The 19,645-nt window shown below is 39.8% G+C and overlaps 1 protein-coding gene across 5 annotated transcripts in view; it reads right to left on the reverse strand.

The window, feature by feature from the left end:
- epha3 (eph receptor A3) overlaps positions 1-19,645 on the reverse strand; it is a 205,817-nt gene that overhangs the window by 139,750 nt on the left and 46,422 nt on the right. For all 5 annotated transcript variants that reach the window (XM_039744973.1, XM_039744972.1, XM_039744971.1 and 2 more), the window contains exons 2-3: positions 17,947-18,011; positions 948-1,608 (exon numbers count right to left, since the gene is read on the reverse strand). In XM_039744973.1, the coding sequence (XP_039600907.1) occupies positions 948-1,608; positions 17,947-18,011 (726 nt within the window). The remainder of the gene's footprint in view (positions 1-947; positions 1,609-17,946; positions 18,012-19,645) is intronic.

Genomic DNA, 19,645 nt, shown 5'->3' on the forward strand with positions numbered 1-19,645 from the left:
CAATCACTCTTGATGGTGATCTCATCAAACCTTCTTCTAATGCAAGGAATCATTAAGAAACTTTCTGACTTCCACCTCAGTAACATATCCCGTGTTCACTCTTTCCTCTCCTTTTCAAATGCAGAGAAACTTGTCCATGCTATTACCACATTCCACATTGATTACTGTAACTCCCTGCTAGCAGGTGCCCCTTCAATTCTTTTATCACATCTCCATTTAATTCAAAAATCTGCTGCAAGAGTCCTTGCAAGAACCAGCAACAGCAAGCACATAACACCCATCCTCCTTCACCTCCACTGGTTCCCTGTGTCCTACAGGATCGTGTATAAAATTCTATCATTAACCTAAAAAGCTTTAAATGGTCTCACGCCAAACTGTGACCATCTCCATTGATATGCTCCTGTTCGCTCACTAAGATCCTTTGATTCTGGCGATCTGTTGTGCCCCACACTAACCTACACTCTATGGGTGACAGGGCCTTCAGCTGTATAGCGCCCAGACTCTGGAATGACCTCCCTAAATTATTATTAGATATTATTAGATCACCTATTCATTCCTTTAACAAACAACTTAAAACTAATCTGTTCAGGAAGGCTTTTAACTTAACCTAACATTCTGCCCCTTCTTTAGTTTACCAGTGTATCTAGATGCTCAGGATAATTTGTGTGTCTGTTTTCTTCACAAATTATATGATTTCTTCAGGCATTTCTTTTAGTATTGAATTTAGTATTATATTCTGGCTTATTCTTTCTTTATGCTGTTTAATGCTTTTTATATCCTGTGTTTATTGGTTTATTGTTCTATGCAGAAGCTATTTGTAGCTTAAGTACTTTGAGTGTGAGACAGGCACAATATAAATAAAATGTATTATCATCATTATCACTATTACTGAACTTGTATGGGAAACATTCACCATTTGAACAAATACAAACTCCTGAGTAAATTACCTTGACAGGATGCCCCTCGCTCCTCAAAGCCACTATTACACAGGCACTTTCCAATCGGTACCAGCCACTCGCCATCTGTGCTGCAGAACATCCTGGGAGGCTCCTCCTCCTTGGAGTGATTGACACATGAGCCCCTCACTTCTACCAGAGACTGAGAGTCCATGGGGACTGTGTCAGGAAACATGGCTAAGTTTCTGACTGTGAATGGGCATTTCTTAAAGTATACCCGTACTGAGACCAGTGCCACACAAGCTCCCACATCCTGGAATGCCAGATAGAAGCCCTTCTTGCTCACAGGGCCTACCTCTCGCACTTCGGTGTTGAGCTTAAGGATACGGTCACCAAGATCCATCTGAGTGAAGCTCTCATCTGCTGCAATGGTGTCAATCTTGCTGAACTGGTGTTCCCTGAACTTGACTCCTTGGTCCTCGTCAGACTCCATGTAATATAGGTTGAAGGTTTCTTTGCATGTGCCCAAGACAAGAGGAATACTGTTGCAGTCTCGCAGAGTAAACTTGAGCTCCACATGGATCTTTTGGGCAGAATTCCGTGCAATCCAGTTTGTTCTCAGCCAGTTATTCTGATTGTACTCCATTACATTGCACACTTGGTACGTACGGATTGGCGTGTAGTGCTCATCCACCCCACTGATCTCCTCCCACTAGAAGAAAAGTGAAAGAAAAAAAAAGTCACTCAGGCACTAGGCATTCACAAGCAGTAGACACATGTTAGAAGTTTATTAAGTGGAATGTTGTGTTGTGTCCAAGCAGAAGTCATTTTTATACTGCAACACTCAGATTGGTGGCACCACCCCAGATTTAAAGTTTCATTAATAGTTCTCAAGGCGATGTACAATAAAGTTACTCTAGAAACAACACAAATCTCATAAAGTTGCAGTGTGACAGCTTCATTCAAATATGTGATGAAATTTTCAAGCCGATGAAGTATGGGAATGACATTCACAGAAAATTAGTTCAAGACAGTAATTTTTTGGGGGTATATTGTAAGAGAACCTTATTCATAAAGGCATGGTAAAACAGCAGCACTTTGTGCAGTTATCAATCTCAGGAAGGGTCAGCATGAGCTTTCAGGAGACCTACCATAAAGGTGTAATACAAGAGTGTCTTCAAGAAAATGTTTAGCAAAGCAATAGACCTCAAGCAGGCATTGCATCAGGCTGTCTTTGGGGGGCCAAATACAATAGATAAGAACATCAATAAAGGAAGGTATGATACAGAAATGACCCAAAAGATGATGTGTATGAATGTTAAGGAGATGAGGCAGGAAAAGCTCACTCAGAAAATGTATGCACAAGAAGATGTTATAATGAAGAAGATGGGACTTAAGAACAGCTTATGTTACCAACAAAGTTGTGCTATGAGCAGACCTAATCATGTCTGGCAAAATAAGTGAATCTCGTTTTTTTTTAAATGACTGATTTATAAGAGGCCCTGAAGAAGATGTGGTATGACTATGCATACTCCTTTCAAAGCAGGTGTACTACAAGTGGCACTCAATAGTACTTAGTCATCATCATTTTTTTTTTTTTGGAAAGAGTGTGTTCTGATGACTGAGACACAAGTCAATGAAAGCACCTGCTGACATGTACATTTCTGAAGTGCTTATTTACTCAGAGCTACTCTCCACACAATAAAGCACAGCTGTGCATTTAGTGATGGCTCTTTTAATGAAAACCGAAGCCAGGATGTTTCCAGAATCTGGGCTAGTAAAAACCTGCTTGCATGGGGACAAAGTCCTCCTTGGCTTTATGAAGCATTGCTCTTAGAAAACACCGTGTAGCACTGCCAGAACAGCAAATGTGAGACCAGAGAGCTTCACATTTAATCCAAAAGTCCAGAAACCTCTGCATTATTTTATGCTCATTTTAGTCACTGACGGAGATGTCAAAATTAACAAAGGATACATTTCCATTTTTTTCTCTTTACTTTTGAGATGCTGAAAGATGAGACTAGGCTGGAGGCCAGGATGGCACAATAGTGTTAGTGTGTACAGTTAATTCCTTCTTTGATATCGGCATCACAGCTTAATTGATTTCACGTCTCAGGGCAATCTGCACAGCTCAGAGAAATTAGTTGCCAAATAGTTTTAGAACAGTCAGACTAACATAGGTGTACTTTAAACAACTTGCCAAAATTTAACGGTCCAAAGCCCAAAAGGATACATAAACAATGTATTAAATTCAGTCTTACAAATTTATCTTTCAAAAGAACTGTGCCAAAAAAGGGCAGTGGCAGCAGACTTGTGGGAGCAAAACCACACAAATATATGGAGAATATAAAAGCTCTATACAGAAGTGTCATAATAAATTAAGATAGTGTGCAAATTACATTGTGACATCCAGTATTTTTTGCAACAGGTTGAACCATATGTTTGAAATCAAATTCTTTATATATGAACAGTAAAAGAAAAAAAAAATCTGTATAGCCATGGGTGACTTCCTGTGAAGTGGGAAATGTGACGCTAGATAGTGTTAGATTGGGAGGCACAGACACAAAAGGATGGTATTGCATAAACAAAAGTGTGTTTTCATTTATGGGCGCACAAAAAAAAATCGTATCAGACAGACTTTTTTAAACGGTTCTCACCACAACTGACACACAAAAGTAAAAGAAGCAATGTTCCAAAAGTAGTGAAACTGTACGATATTTACAATGTGAATTGCAAGTCATCAAATGAAAAGGAAGCAATAAATTAATAAATGTATATACATAAAGAATTGGTAGTCTACCTAAACAAAAATGTGGTAATGAATTCTATACAAAACCATAGTTCTTTCAATAATCTGATCCACAAAAAGATATTTACAAAGAAAAGAAATCAGTGCATATACAAAAAGAGCCACACAAACGTGTATGCAAATACTTTCACTAAAACTATACTATATCTAGGAAATATTTATATACAGTATCTATGTACATAAAGAAAATACAGTATATATAACCCAAGGTACAAGCCACTATGCTGGATGGACTATTAAGATCAAGTTACATCAAACTCTCACTCACTACTACCACTGAGCCAAAAGATGATCTCTGCAGGCAGGAAGTAACTGCGTTTTGATGTCCACTCATTGTGTCACCCTCTATCCAATTGTGGGTTGTGAGAGTACATACTTATGTCACACTGCATCTGTCCCTGCAAGGCCTCTATTAAAATGACAACAGCCTCGCAGGTGCACACATGCACACAGAAACAAAGCTCAAGCGTATTTACATCCACATCTAAGGTAAGTTAGTACCTCTCCTTCTAATACTATTATTAGAATTAACCTCTAGGATTCCTTTTCCTTTTGGCAGTACACTAAATGTTTCACACCTATTTTCTTTTATTTCAGCAGCTGGTGGCCATGAGTTATTATTGGCAAAGAGTTGGGCTGCACATGGAGCCATGTAGTCCTCCACTTCTCCCTGCAGTCGGAATGGCCAACAATGTGTAGCATTACATTTCAGAAGTAGCATGGAAACTCTAGAGAAAGCATTGTCTTGCATTCTTGATTGTTACTCAGGAGAGGTAAATGCCATTCTCTTTCTATTCTCCTCCTCTTTAAATGAGCAGCTACCTAAAAAGTTATTTTTTTTTTCTCTCTTTTGGTAATAGCTGGGCAGGCATATTAAAACATTGTGTCTCGCTTAATAACGACGCATTGCTTTGAGAAGAGCATCATTAGTCAATTACGTCATGAAGTGCGTTGACGTATATTAAGGGGGCGGGGGAGTGCCTCTGTGTCTGATGTTATTTTCGCCACACTGACTTTAATGTGCTGTGTCTTCAACACTTCATTCTGTGCACAACACACAGGTCTGACCTGGTGCATGCCAGCAGCATGAGGGAAGTGTCTATGTGTCATTTTCACCACATTGACATATCAAGTATACACCTAAGCTGACATAACCTACACTAAGCTAACTTAACTTCATGTAACCAAACCTAACATTAACATAATATATCCATCCATCCAACCCACTGAATCCGAACACAGGGTCACGGGGGTCTGCTGGAGCCAATCTCAGGGCACACGGCAGGAACCAATCCTGGGCAGAGTGCCAACCCACCACAGGACGCACACAAACACACCCGGGCCAATTTAGAATCGCCAATCCACCTAACCGGCATGTCTTTGGACTGTGGGAGGAAACCAGAGCGCCCAGAGGAAACCCACACAGACACAGGGAGAACATGCAAACTCCACGCAGGGAGGACACGGGAAGCGAACCCGGGTCCCCTAACTGCGAGGCAGCAGCACTACCACTGTGCCACCATGCCACCCAACATAAATTAATAGTTATTGAAATATACTATTAATAATAATATAAATACTGTAAACAATACTGTAATACAACTACTTACAACAGTGCTTCAGTGCCATTCGATTTCATTTATTGCATTTCTATGGAAGGTCTTCAATGAGATTTTACTACTGTATTGGGTGCTTCTTTGGAAAATGTTATGTTTAAGGAATATGAAATACAATTAACCATTAAACCATTCACATCAAAAACTACGCCAATGATGCAATTTTTACAATCACGAAAGTTTGAATCTGGAAACTATTTTAGCCATAACAAGCACATTTGGACTCCATTTTAACTAAATGTAAATTGTTACACATTTTAGGTATTGTACTAATGCATTTCCAAATCTACTATTGTGTTTTTAAAATGGCCTGTTGATACAAGAACACCTAGAAAACAAAAAACATGATATTTCCATCTTTGAAGGCAGAAATTTCAAAACTGTTCACTAAATTTCTGAATGCACCTGAATGTTATGTCATGTGCACATCTGCTAATCTGTTTCATCTTTTACAGTGAGAACAAATATGTATCAACGCCAAATTAAAATCTAAGTCTGATTGAGACGTCCATGTGTAGGCATCACTGGTATTTATGTACCAAAAACCTGGGAAACTCCCCATTACACACCATATTAGCCACCTAACATATTTTAAATATTGTATTTAAGTGCAAAGTAACTAGGTATTGTCAGTGTGTATTTCCTCTGTAATTCAATCAGTATTATAACATAATTAAGTACATGACTCTACACTTATATCTTTTCTCAGGCTACACACTAACAAACACAACATTGTTAGGATATGTTGTAATCATTGCACACTAAAGTCAGTCAGTTAGTCAGTCAGTCAGTCATATTCCAACCCACTATATCTGAACACAGGGTCACGGGTGTCTGCTGGAGTCAGTGCCAGCCAGCACAGTGCGCAAGGCAGGAACAAACCTCAGGCAGGGTGCCAGCCCACCGCAGGGCACACACACAACCTCACACCATGCACGCACTATAATTAGGGGCAATTCATGCAAAATAGTAACATTTTTTAGACGAAAAATGTACCATCTGTGTCATATAAAGGAAAATGGCCAAAATATTTGAAATGACCAGTAATAGAATCCAGGATCCCAAATGAAAGTCTACCTAATAAAGACCACTGCAGTTTAGTTAGTGAACACACTAGCCTAAATTGTACATTTGTCATACTTTGAGTTACTCTTTAAATGCCACATACTGTAAAAAGAACCAGAAGGTCAGGTTTCAGCAGCTGAAATAGACATTTGTTTCAAGCTGACAGAAAAACTATATGCATTGCCTTGTCAAGGGCTTCCAGCAAACATGAGCGTTTGTATGCCTCTTTGACTCATTTTGTAAATTACAGCTTTTTGGCAGTCGTTAACAAGAATAATTCCCAGACACCCTGAAGTGGCTGTGCAATCAATACCATTCCCCCACCTACCCCCACCCCCAAAAACACTATCAGAGAGGGCAGTCGCATTTTGCCAAGTAATTGCTGGAAACTATACCTGACAATTATGCAATCAAGTGTGTGTCTTCCACGCTGCTTTAGTAATATACATTGCTGCAGGTCCCTCATATCAATTTTCATTGTGCCACAGTTTTATGAAACAACATGCTGGACCAGGGCCAATTGTTTCCATGAGACCCAGACTAGAAAGTATAAGATTTTGGATTGAACTCCCTCCTCTCGACAACATTCTGCTTTTCAAAAACTTGATAAATGAAAGCATTGCCTCATACTATTCACCATGAATGAAAACTGAGCTAAACATAATCTAAGTGTGCAATTTTGGAAAAGAATCGTCTTCATGGAAGGCAATGCAGAAGGTAGCAATAAGCAGCAATCACTTATCCACATCTATTACAATGTCTCACAACACTACTAGAATTATCTTTAAGTTTATGCTGGATCATTCAAAGCTACTCACCAAGCCGCACAATGCCTACAGGTAGCATGTATTTGCACAACTAAAAGCATCTTAGTGCCAAGAGTCCCCAGTGCATTTGTTGGTTTATTGCTTTTTTCTTATTACTGTAAATTTATACATCATACTTTGAGAGCTACATGCACCTGGGTGTTGAGAATGATTTCAGCAAGGGTAGACAGAATTAGAATGGGCTCAGGGCTAGAACTGAAGGTAGCATCCTCTTCTGGATGCCTGAAAGACGTGGCATTTGTGAACTCCTTACTATGCGCCCAGATCATATCTGTGGGTTTCCCTAGAGAAGTTAATGAAGCTTACTGAGGGCATCTGTAGCCTTTTATAGTAAGAAGATTGCTGGCCGGGGAGCCCCAAGCTACACATAGCACCTGTCAGCCCCCGCCCCTGCTTCAAAAAAGCTGCCTGCTTTCCTTTGTTTTCTTTCTCTGCTCTTCTCTTTTCAACTCATTCTCAATGCATGTCCAACATAATGAGCTGCAGCGAATGGCAATGAAGAACAAAACAGGGGAGCCAGGAAAGATTTTTTTGAAGAACTGTTTGGGAGCAGAGCAATCTTGCAGCACAACTGTTGTGGTGACATGGGAGACAACAATCAGGGTTTCGTATAGTGCCACCTGCTGTACCAGAAAGCACAAACTTCTAAAGCCTGTGTAGGAAAGCTGTAAATACAGAAATGTGTTTATAACTCTGTGATACCAGACCAGGCATATGAACGATGACAAACCATGAAAACTCCACTGAAATACTGACCTTTTTAGAGTGTGTGTGTGTGTTGGTAACACAGTGAGGTCTCACAAAGCTGAGGCCTCTTGAAATGTTGCACTGGAACGGTAGGTTGAAGAATCTAGTAGAGCATGAGTGTGTGAAAACTTTGCTTTGGAGAGAGTTTCTCTACAGTCATACCTTAGTAAAAAAATACACCTCCAGCTATGAGTGTAAGAATGTCATCTTTATCACTAACTTTATGCATGCTATATAAACCCTGCTCTTACATATTCCAGAGTGATAGAAAGTGAAGATCTTCTGAACTTTAGAACTGGCCACAGAACCCTGACACATCTTCGTTTTAGAGTAAAGGGGGAAGGCCTGTCTTGAATTGTACTACACATATTGCACATCAACAGCAATGTCAAGCTTGTGAGTTTTTCTAGAAACTTTACAAAGGGCTTCACTTTAAATGCAATATGTAGGTGTACGACTGCCTAAACATATGCACAAACAAAGGATATAAAACCAAGACAGTTGCGCAAAAGTTTTAAATATTTTCCCCTATGAAGTCTAATCCCTCACTAAGCCTTTATTCCCAAATAGTATACTTTTAATTTTTTGCGTTACCCTCTGGGGAGTTGCTAGTTGGGGTACAGGAAACCCAAAGGAGCTATTCAAAAAAAAGTCAGTCTCAGGCATCCAAAAGCAAGGTAGGGGACCATAAAGTGCAAACCAGCAAGCAGGTATAGTCTTATAACTAGACTCTGTTGGTTTGGAGAGCTCTTGCTTAGTCTACTGATGACACCAAAATGCTAATAAAAACCAATCGGAAAATGCATTGTTGCCTTGCTCACAATGAAAAGGACTGCATAGTACAAAACTGTCAGACAGAAGTACCCCATGGACAGAATTTAATTGATTTAGAAGTCAAAGCTAATCTGCCCCAGTCTTTACTGGTAATACTCCAAGATTCTTGCAATACACTATTTGAATGTGAACAAACTCCAGCACTGGCAGTAATTCCTGGGATTATAGCTGAAGGTGAATTCAGCAAAATATTAAACAATGACAGTATTTTGAGCAGAACACTACATACAAATGCCAATGGATAGAGGAGAAAGTGACACACCACAGATTATACAGTATATGCAGGAGAGGCAGCTGTTAAAGTCGAATACACTGTAAGGGCTTCTTCCCAGATCAGAAAGGTAGGAGTGAAGCAGCTGCATAGTGTCAGCCAGGGAGCACAACTATGCTGCAAACCAAAGCATACAGTCTTCTTATTTAATAAGTATGCAAGTTTCACCATAAATGTCTCATCTATAAATGTCTCATCCATTATGTAACACAAGCTGTTTCAGCTTTTGAGCAAATTCTCTGGTAAGCTACTCCCATCACCTTTTAAACTGTAAATCTGTCATTTCTATAGAACTCTCAGTATGAGTAAAACCAAAAAGGGCAAGCGACTTGCAAAGGAATTTACCAAAGAGACAAAGCAGCTGTGAGTCTTCAAATGGTAGTTACAAAAAAAACCTAAATGAGCCAATCCTGTGAGATTGCTATCTTTATTCCAACTGAGGTTTTAGTCACAAAGAAATAAACAGATAGGAAGTAATCATGAGCCACAAGTACACACACCATTGTCGCCAGCGTAGTGGGTACTTGTAAAAGATGGAGAGTTCAAACACAGTGCTGTTGGTTCAGTCACCACCAGTGACTCGGTGTTTGACCTTATTTCTGACAGCAGGAAAATGGTACATGGTGGCGGTGGTAACTGATTTAGAATAGGAATCTATATATATAATTCACTAAGGCAAGACAACCATGGAAAGCACGCCGGAAGGAGCGTGGATTCACTAAGCCACCGACAAGTGAGGCACCTATGGCGCACGCAGGAAGGAGCCATGCCCACCAACTCCAAGACCATTGGATATGACGACAACTCGCAGGGCCATGCCCACCAACTCGGATGCGACGACACAGAAAAAATGGTGTCATTTATATTCGTCTGTCGTAGAGGCCACATGCAGTGCAGGTCAGGTTAATGTCATGTACCTCCGAGCTACGTTGACTGTTCATAGAGGCATGTTTCTTGCGGAGTTTAATCGCCATATGCAGTGTGCGAAACGGTTTGTGAGGGGTATCCCATGGGATCCTTAAAACAATCTTTTACAACTGAGGTTAAAGCACAATGAAGTAAGCAGTCTTTAAAAAACGACTTTTCAGTTATGACGCACGACCACATGCACCATAGCAAACTGTTTTACACGCTACATACAGCTATTCACATCCACGACAAACATGCGTCTTCTTAGATGCTCCTGCAGGAACACAGAAGACGTTTTCCTGCCCACCAACACTTCTTTTTCACCGGCCGGCGTCTACCCTCGCTCTCTAAGCATTCATACTGCCTGCCCATTTGCCCGGACGCAAAAACTCACCGACCACCCAGTTAGTCCCTTTCATCTGTGGTAAGAGTCCACATGCACATCTGAGCCACACGGTGTTTGTTATGCCACGGGTTCACTATTGTGTTGTATTTTGCTCTTTCCAGAGTTCCATCTTTTCATTCACTTACTGTTGTATTCTCACACCAACCCCTTTTTAGACATCCGTGTCTTTCCAGAAGTGTTTAGCATTCAATAAATAATTATGTATGAGATTGACTGTGTGTCTACCCAGCGCAGAGAGGCGTGGGTAAGCCGTTGAACCCCATTCGGGCTGCAAGCTGTGGAATTCCCACTAAGTGTGACTCATACGCTCCCACTCATTACGTCCCTACCCTTTGTGCACACCCCCTCCTACCGTGGTCGGGTCGGTGGATTATATATAGAAAAGCAGCCAAAACTGAGGGGTATCCCATGGGGTCCTTAAAACATTCCTTTACAACTGAGATTAAAACACAATGAAGTGAGCAGTCTTTAAAAATTGAGTTTTCGGTTATGACGCACGATCACATGCACCATAGCAAACTGTTTTACACACTACATACAGCAATTCACATCCACGACAAACATGCGTCTTCTTAGATGCTCCTGCACTTTGTACACACCCCCCTCCCACCTCACTACTACCGTGGTCAGATGTCTTGGTGGATTATATACAGAAAGGCAGCCAAAACCGCACAGAGCAATGAAAAGTCTAGAGTTCCATCTTTTCATTCACTTTCTGTGGTATCCTCAAACCCTCCCTTTTTAGACAACCGTGTCTTTCCAGAAGTGTTTAGCATTCAATAAATAATTATGCATGACATTGAGCGTGTGTCTACCCGGCGTGGGTAAGCTGTTGAACCCCATTCGGGCTGCGAACCATGGAATTCCCTCTAAGTGTGACTCATACGCTCCCACTGGTTGCGTCGCAACCCTTTGTACACACCTCCCTACCACCTCGCTACTACCGTGGTCGGGTGTCTTGGTGGATTATATATAGAAAAGCAGCCAAAACTGCACACAGCAATGAAAAGTCTACATCAGTCACAGGTACATCTGGACTGTGTAAAGACAACGACTCAAGTGACGAGTTGGAGGTGGGCACATGAGCGGGCCGTGCATACTGAACGAGAAATCAGCAGACTAGCATGATGGACGGAGCTGAATGGACGTCATTCTCCTCTCCTCCCGTTCCACACTCCGCGCCGTGCACCCCCATCCCTCCGTCTGGCAGGAGAAGGCGCGAGGACGGTCTGCCAGTTTTCAGTCACTTCAGACAGATTGTGTGTTGGTTCGTTCCATGCATTGTTACAATGTTGCTTTTCTTGCTGATTTATTACATTACCGATTTTTCAAATGTTAATTTTCTCCCTGTGCTTAAAAATCATTAAAAAACCGGCCTGATTATGTGGCGTATGGTACGCCGCGGGTTGGCTAGTACTGTATATTAAAGTCAAGTAGCTCAGAAAATGAATGAATGGACTAATAAAATTATGAGAATTTTTTCCTTTACATTTCTATTTCCAACATGAAAATTTGATAACATTAAATATCTAAAATGGAAAGCATCTTCCCTCAGATACTCTGCAATAAATTAGCAACCCATCCTGTCTTGGTTCCTGCCTTGGCCAATGCTATTGTAAATGGCAGTACCGTTTCACCATGAATTGGACAGATTCAAAACACCTTAAATTCATATATTTTTTTCCACAGAATTATGTACACATAAAAATATGACTATACATTTATAGTACATAAATATGTATGAAAACATATTATCACACAGATATACTGTATATACACACAAACACACATACACACAAGTTTAGTACAGGGTTACAAACTAGAGCCCATCCCAGTAACACTGGAAACCAATGTAACCTGGATGTGTATTGCATGGCATACTACACAAATACAAAGACTATAGCAAGGAGAAAGCTGGCTTTGAACCTTACCCTATACTTGGTCCTCTTTCAATGAGAATTCAAAGTAGAAGGAAGAATGACAATGTAAATACACAACCATTGTGCTTTCATTCACCACCTACTGACCTCTAGCAGACTCCCTGCTCCACTTTATAAATATGGTGCTTTTTCCTCCCTTATTCCACAGGCACCACATCAAAAGTATGTGTTAGCAGATCATTCATAACAGCAAGGGAAAAGGGGCCAGAAAGAGTGTGAGGGAGACAGACAGACAGAGGAGAAGAGACCTTCCGGCTCTGCACCTGCACACAAACAGAAGGCCCAGTTTAAATAATTACCTGAGCTCAAATGGTGGTACTGTGTCTGTGCTGGCTTATAATTCAGAAACGTGTGAGTGCTGTATTCAGATTGACTGCTCTCAAAGTAACGTTTTGGCCAGTCCTCACATCCTTGACATTACTGAGACATAGTGATTTAGCACTTAAGCATGCATACATCTGTTACTATGCATCAGGTTACGTATATTAACAGGAAATGTTACCCTAATGCCCGATGTATCACCCAGATGTTTCATTTCTGGCATCCCTACAATGGTATTATGGAAGAAAGTTCATCTGATTGAAATTATAATGAGAAAACAATCTAAAATGTGTACTGCTAGTTGATAGTAAATTATTGCTTAGTCGTTTAAAATATTGAAGAGCGTGAAAGGCCAAGTTCCATCAGGTTCAGGACTTTTGACAAGATCCAGATGGTTGCACTGTAAAATCTACTTAAATATGAGCAGGGTACAATGAAACCATGAGGACTGTATTAATGGGTACCAAAGCATAGTCCAGTAGGATTTCCATTGCTCCTAAGAAATGTTGCCTAATGTTCTTAAAAGAAGAGAATACTAATTATTCTCAGAGACTTTCAGGAGAGAGAAAAATAATTGACACACTTAAAGCAGAAACACAGATGAGTGTTTTGTTATAATTCTGAAATTTCTGATAGAGGTACCTAAATTTTCTGGAGGGTCCAATAAGGAGTTCAGGAAGGATGCCCACACAGGCACATGACTTTAAGGTACTAGATATTAAATGGAATTCCTGCAATTCCTAAAGGATGATCTCCAGGGTCTTGAATTATTTCACAAAATGATCCAGGTGGAAGTTCTTCAAAATTCAATGGAAACTGGGAGTTTTTTGTTTAATCAGAAAAAATGTTGCTGAGGCAACTTCAAAGTAGGATCCTGGTGGGAATGTTATATAGTTTTGGAATGCCCTGAGAATACATTACTCAATAAAATTCCCTCAGGTTTCTTAAATCTGCAAGCCAAGATATGTGTTTTTTTTCTATAGTATACTGGAGATGAACAGTGATATTCTATGAATATCTAAATTTAACTTTGGTCGGTTCCATTGGCTTGCTACCACAAGATGTGATGCTGGTAGGTATTTTCATGGAACAGTTACTAGATATTCTGAAGGTTATGGCCTTAATGGTTGCACCTTGAGCTCAAAAGATGTGCACAGGAATATGGTGAATATGGTTTACACATTATAAGTCCTATATCATTAAAATGAAGTTACACTAAACAAATTGGCTGGTTGTGGGTAACATATAATCCTTGGATATAAGTGCCAGAAACATACTGCAAGAGCAGTTTAAGAATGGAAGAAAGAAAATGTGAGGATGACAGAAGTGGTAAAATAATGAAAGCCAACAGTGTATAGCTTAATCAGGCTGTTCTTAGCTCTTAGTGAGCCTCCAGAAAGGCATTATAAATAAACTAAATAGGCTGGCTGAAAGTTTTCAGCTGGCTTCTCTTAGCTCCTTTTCATTCATGTGACCAGAACTCTAAAGATTATACCACTGAAGACAAACATTTATTATATTCCTTTTGACTGTAGGCCGTATGTGCAGTTTGTACTTTTTGGGTTACGGTGACTGAAAACCATCAAGAAATATTAAAAGTAAAAAGACTGGAGGTGCAGAGACGCACACATTAGTGCAGCACCATCATGATTCAAACGTGAGGCAAGGTTTTACATTATACTGTGATTGAATACAAATAAAATGAATGCTTTGTCTAGTCTTAAATAAATGGCTGAGACCAAGGGTATAAAGAGGAATTGTTAGTCAGACATGTCTGTGTTCAGCTTGCCACTCACTAGGATCAAGATGACGGCTTGGAAAAGCCCACAACTGCTGCATTGAAAATGGCAAGATTTGTAAAGTATCTTGTGAAGGTTCTCATTGAGAAACAATGGAACAACTCATAATAAAGATAAATGGAAGATTCTTGAAGTACACTATTTGAATGTGAAGCATTGAAGATTCATGTTAGAGTTGCTTTAAGACAGCAATCAAAGTGATTTTCTAAGAATAACATATATTACTTACTAGGATTTCCTGGCTAATTGCTAGCACTTGTGGGGTAATGTGTCAAAACTCCTGCTTTATATAATGCAGACAAAGGGAAAGTGGAGACAAGAGAAATTTCATCTGCAACTGGAAAGACAGTAGTACTTATTGAGTAGCCTCTTGCATTATTATGCCAGAAATGTAACCTACTTCTTATAGCAACCCTGCTGGTCAGATGCACCCTGTGCTCATCATGCTGCCTAACATTTGTGCAACATCAGCTTCTTAGGGAGAAACATGCCTGAAAATAACACTGATTTATTTCATTCTTCTTTCATGAGCAGCACTAAAGATGATTCTAGCAGGTGCCGCTCTCTCTTTTCTAAACACTAAGATGTGGCCTTCACTAGGACTTCTACTACAGACATGATTCTAGTGACCTCTAAGCTCCACCCAACCCAAACAACTGTAGCACATTTCACTGGAGGTCCTGGCCAGGCTGCCCTCATTCAGCTCTATAGTAATAAATTTTCTGTCACCCTGCTTTGGTACCATTGTCAGGTGGCAGGCTTGCATTCCTCCCAGGGCCTTTTGAATGCAGAGGGGAGCTAATAAATCTCCCAGCAGGCATTGCATCTCCATTGTCATGCAATCATTGCTCAGTTGTGACTTCTTCCTCCTAAATCACTATGACAGAGGCATCTTCACAAGCAACAGCAAGCAGACGATGACACTGCAGTACTTGGTCAGACCACAGCCATTTGTGCAGCTTCATCAAACTATGCAGAAAATACAAGACAGTGCTGGCTCAGCTCCCTGGTGCAGGGATTCCTTTAGAGGATCAACTGGAGCAACAGCAAGCAGTTTAAACTGAAAAGTTAGCTTAGAATCACGCATAGCTTCAGATTTCATCACCATGTCTGTCTTCTTCGATTGCTACTGAAATGTTTTTAGGTTCTGGGCAAAGGCACTATATGGTAAATTGACAACGGATTTACTGAAAACTTAAAACTAAATTTGTCGTAAAGTTTGATGACATGGCAGCTCTTCTTTCTAAAAAGCATTAACTCTGCCCCTTACACAAAACAACATTCTCAACAATATCGCCCGTCCCACTTCTTGGGGAAGCACCTTCACTACGAAGGAAGAACAAAATATTGCAGGAGTGGCTTTTTTATCTCAGACCAACATCTTTTCTCTTGAGCAATGAAAGTTTGCTATATAAATGCATATGATCTCTAACGGAAGATAAATGTGCAAGTGAATACCAGAACAACCTCATCGAATGTACCAGCCCTGGGCAAATTTGTGCATATAACCATATTCAATAATTATGGGATAAAAAAAAAGAAGAAAACAATTAAATTGGCATTCATGTCTTTGGGAAATGGAAAGAAACAAATAAGATTCCTAGAAGAAATCCAACTCACAATAGTCCACACTTCAAAGATAGAGTGACTTGCCCAGGAGTTGTTTCTATGTCTCTGGGAAACACAAGGCATGTGCATTCAATATTGTGCCTCCATGCTGCCCTATATAAAATCTATAGGAACCAAAATTATAATTATTCCAATACAACAAATCACCAACAACATATTAAGGTAATGCAACTTGTAAATACCACAGGAGTGGATGGACGGACAGTCCACCGGAAGATGTCACTGGGGATTCTTTATTTCCCCAGGACGCTAGACAGCAGCAGCCCTGGCTATCAGTGCCCACTGCGGAACCAGTAGGGCATGTTGGGAAGGTTAGTCCTGCAACACAGTCCTGCTGGGGTCCATAGGTGCCACAAGGTACGCTGCAGGGAGAAGCGCTCCTTAATAAGTGGGACTTTGGTATGACCTGGAAGTACTCCCAGATCCTTAATAAGAGGGGCCACACTCCCTTACCTGAGTGAGTTGGAGCTGGGAGGACATGAAGCAACACTCGACTGCAGGAGGGCGGTGCGTCGTGAGAAGAGAGCATTGTGGAAAAAGAGAGAAAGAAAACCTGGGGAAGTATTTTGTAATAAATCTTCCATTATTTGAACCTGGGACTGTTCAGGTGCATTCATGTTAGGGTTCAGGGCTCGTCCCCAGTTCCATTACAAAATATAACATCATTAAAATAACACACACAGAATGACACAACAAACAGGATTAATGAAGGGCACTGAAAAGAATTCAGTTGAACTAAAATAACACTGGACTGTAGACACAAACACTCAAAGACGCAGCATCTAAAATTCCATATCCCATGCTTGGTTGTTGTCTATGTCATATGGAGGTTGCCTGTTTCTTCCAGGCACACCAATATTCCTCCATCAGCTGTGTATGTTATATTAGTTGATAATTCCAATTTGTGTGTATGTTCCCTGTAATTGACTGGTTCTTTATCCTGAACTGATTTCTACTTTGCATCTGATGTTGTTAAAAAAAGTTATTGCCCTCTCTACCTCTAGAATAAATGAATTTGACAATGTGTTTATGCATGTAAAGTAGAACTGATTGCTATCTAGAGGGAAATTATTGTGAGAACTAAGCACAACAAAATAAATCAGCAGTGTAAATAAAACAACAGTACATGTCCAGTGAGAAATGCCACAATAACCCAATGAAAGGCACTGTGGAAAATAAAATGTACTATAATAACACTTTGTGAGGGATCACAAGGGCAAATGGAAATGTATTAGCACAGAATTAAGTTGAGAACATGCAGTTAAATAGGATCCATGAAATACAGTAGCTTTAATAATAGTTCTGATTCATTATAAAAAGAGTGACTATAAATTAAAGAAAAATACTATGCCTGGGAAATTACACAAAATACCTCATTATGCACTAAAGTAGCAAAAGGGGTCTATATACAAATCAGATTGATATTAGACTAACTTATAATGAATAAAAATTAGGTTGAACAACAAATAACAGAAATAAAGCATGAATGTCTTCATGTTCATCTTGAACACATCTGACTAAGGGAGAAGGTGCTGCTCACAAGAAACATTAGCAACAGGGAAATGAGTAAGCCTTAATGTTACCCAAAGGGTGCCAGTTTTTTTAAAGGTTCCAAAGCACAATATTAATAAAAGACAAATTAATTTCTGTTAATAATCAGATAAACTATACATCAGGTTTCTGAATTTACTTTTATTTACACAAAGTTAAAATTAACTGATAATTTAACTGAAAAAGATGTTAATATGTAAAAGCATCTATGTGTTGCTTTCTCAAAGTTTCTCAGCACAAGACAAAGTTCTATTTTTACATAAATGGGTTCTGCAGTTAGTTATTCCTAGAAATGATAGTGCCCACCAAAAAGCCCTCACACTTACCCCATGGGCTGGGTAGGAGATCCACCCCAGCTCCCCCTGACTCGCCTTTGAATCCAGCAGATTAACTAGAAAAGAAAGGGAAATGAAAAGAAGAGTTCAGTCTTTCAGTCTAGTTAGCCTCAATTATCCCTCCTTCAAAGGATGTGTTTATTTAGAGATTTCTAAAGTAGAGCACAGTTTGCTCAGCTGCAAGATCAATGGGATTTGAGAAAATTACAATATACACATTGCACAGGGTGCTGCTTCTTTTCAGGCCCTTTATGCGCACCTCTTAACCCTACAAAATTCTGAAAAAAAAAATAATGATGAGAAGAGCTTGCTTGAAATGCAGAGTAATTTGGAAGTGAAGTCCTAAATCCAAGGGTGTGTGCAAATGGATTAGAGATATTAGGCAAAGGTAAGCAAGAGGGTGCACGGCAAGAATAAAACAGATTTCATGTGTTTCACATTTCTACTCAAAGCTAAGCAGTTTAAGTATTAATATTGTAGCCTGGGGAGATAAGGACAGGACTTTTTACTGTAACAAAAACATCAAGTGTGTTTTTTGTCTGGGTGTTGTTATACTGTCATACATGGTCTTGATAGGCTATGAACTGAAAGTGACATACAGAGAGTATGGGAAATGCAGAGCAATATGATGATCTATAAATGTTTTAGTCTGTCCACAAGAAGTGGGGTCCACCGGTGTCACAAACTAATAGTGGGTTCCACAACCAATCAGTTAATCATCTAAAGCTGCAACTGAATAATTATGGAAACAACCACAATGTACATTTTAAATTTGTAAGCGGATTTTAATAAAACCTACCTAACACTTTTCAACTTGTAGGCCATTTCAGAGTCACAGAGGGGTTTTTAATCTAAGCAAAGGCTAAATATGTAAATGTAATACTTAATGCAGTCGTCACACAGTACCCCTTTTTCCAGTGCTACAGTAAAGGCAAGCAGATGTCCCACTGTCTCTTCAATTGTAGCCACAATGTCACATATCCTATTTGTGCATGCCTGGTCAAGTAGATGCAAAAAAAAAAAAAAACTAGTAAAATAGTAACCCCACAGGCATAAAGTATATTAACATAATAGTAAGAATTCATAAATTAGCAGGCACTGTACAAAGTTAAAGACCTAATTCTCAAAGCTCATTCCCTCTGTATGCTACCCTTGCCCCAAACAAACATGCTAAAAATACACTTTGTCAAAATAATTGATTTATTATACAAAAAATTCATAACAGAGGAATAATCAATAGGAATATGTATTGTGACAAATAAATAAACGTAAATAAAACCCCAGCTGCCACATTGGGTTAAGCCCCTTTTTACTCAGTAGGGTGGTGAATCCGTATGCTCTTTATTTTGTCCCAAACCCAGATCTGTTCAATATCCAGTGTGAGCACCTACCCAATTTATGTTGTCTACTAAGCTGAACTGGACTATGGTTATACCCCATAACACTTCTGAAGGGATGAAAGTCTCCAAAACGTTCAGTGGCCGTCCTTCATAGCTTTATCTGGTGGTCTAGGGTCTTACTTCTTGCCTAAGCCGCAATATACACTTAAAGTGTCTTTGGCCTCTCCTGCTCCTCTGAGCACACTGTTGCACCAGTGCCACATGGTAACCCTGTTCTGACATCTAGATTCTTACAGGTCTCAACATATCCTGATAACCTCACTAGTAAGAGGGCTAGACATCACTGAGAA

This window comes from Polypterus senegalus, chromosome 2, assembly GCF_016835505.1.
Source record: "Polypterus senegalus isolate Bchr_013 chromosome 2, ASM1683550v1, whole genome shotgun sequence".
NCBI classification, from domain to species: Eukaryota; Metazoa; Chordata; class Cladistia; order Polypteriformes; family Polypteridae; genus Polypterus; species Polypterus senegalus.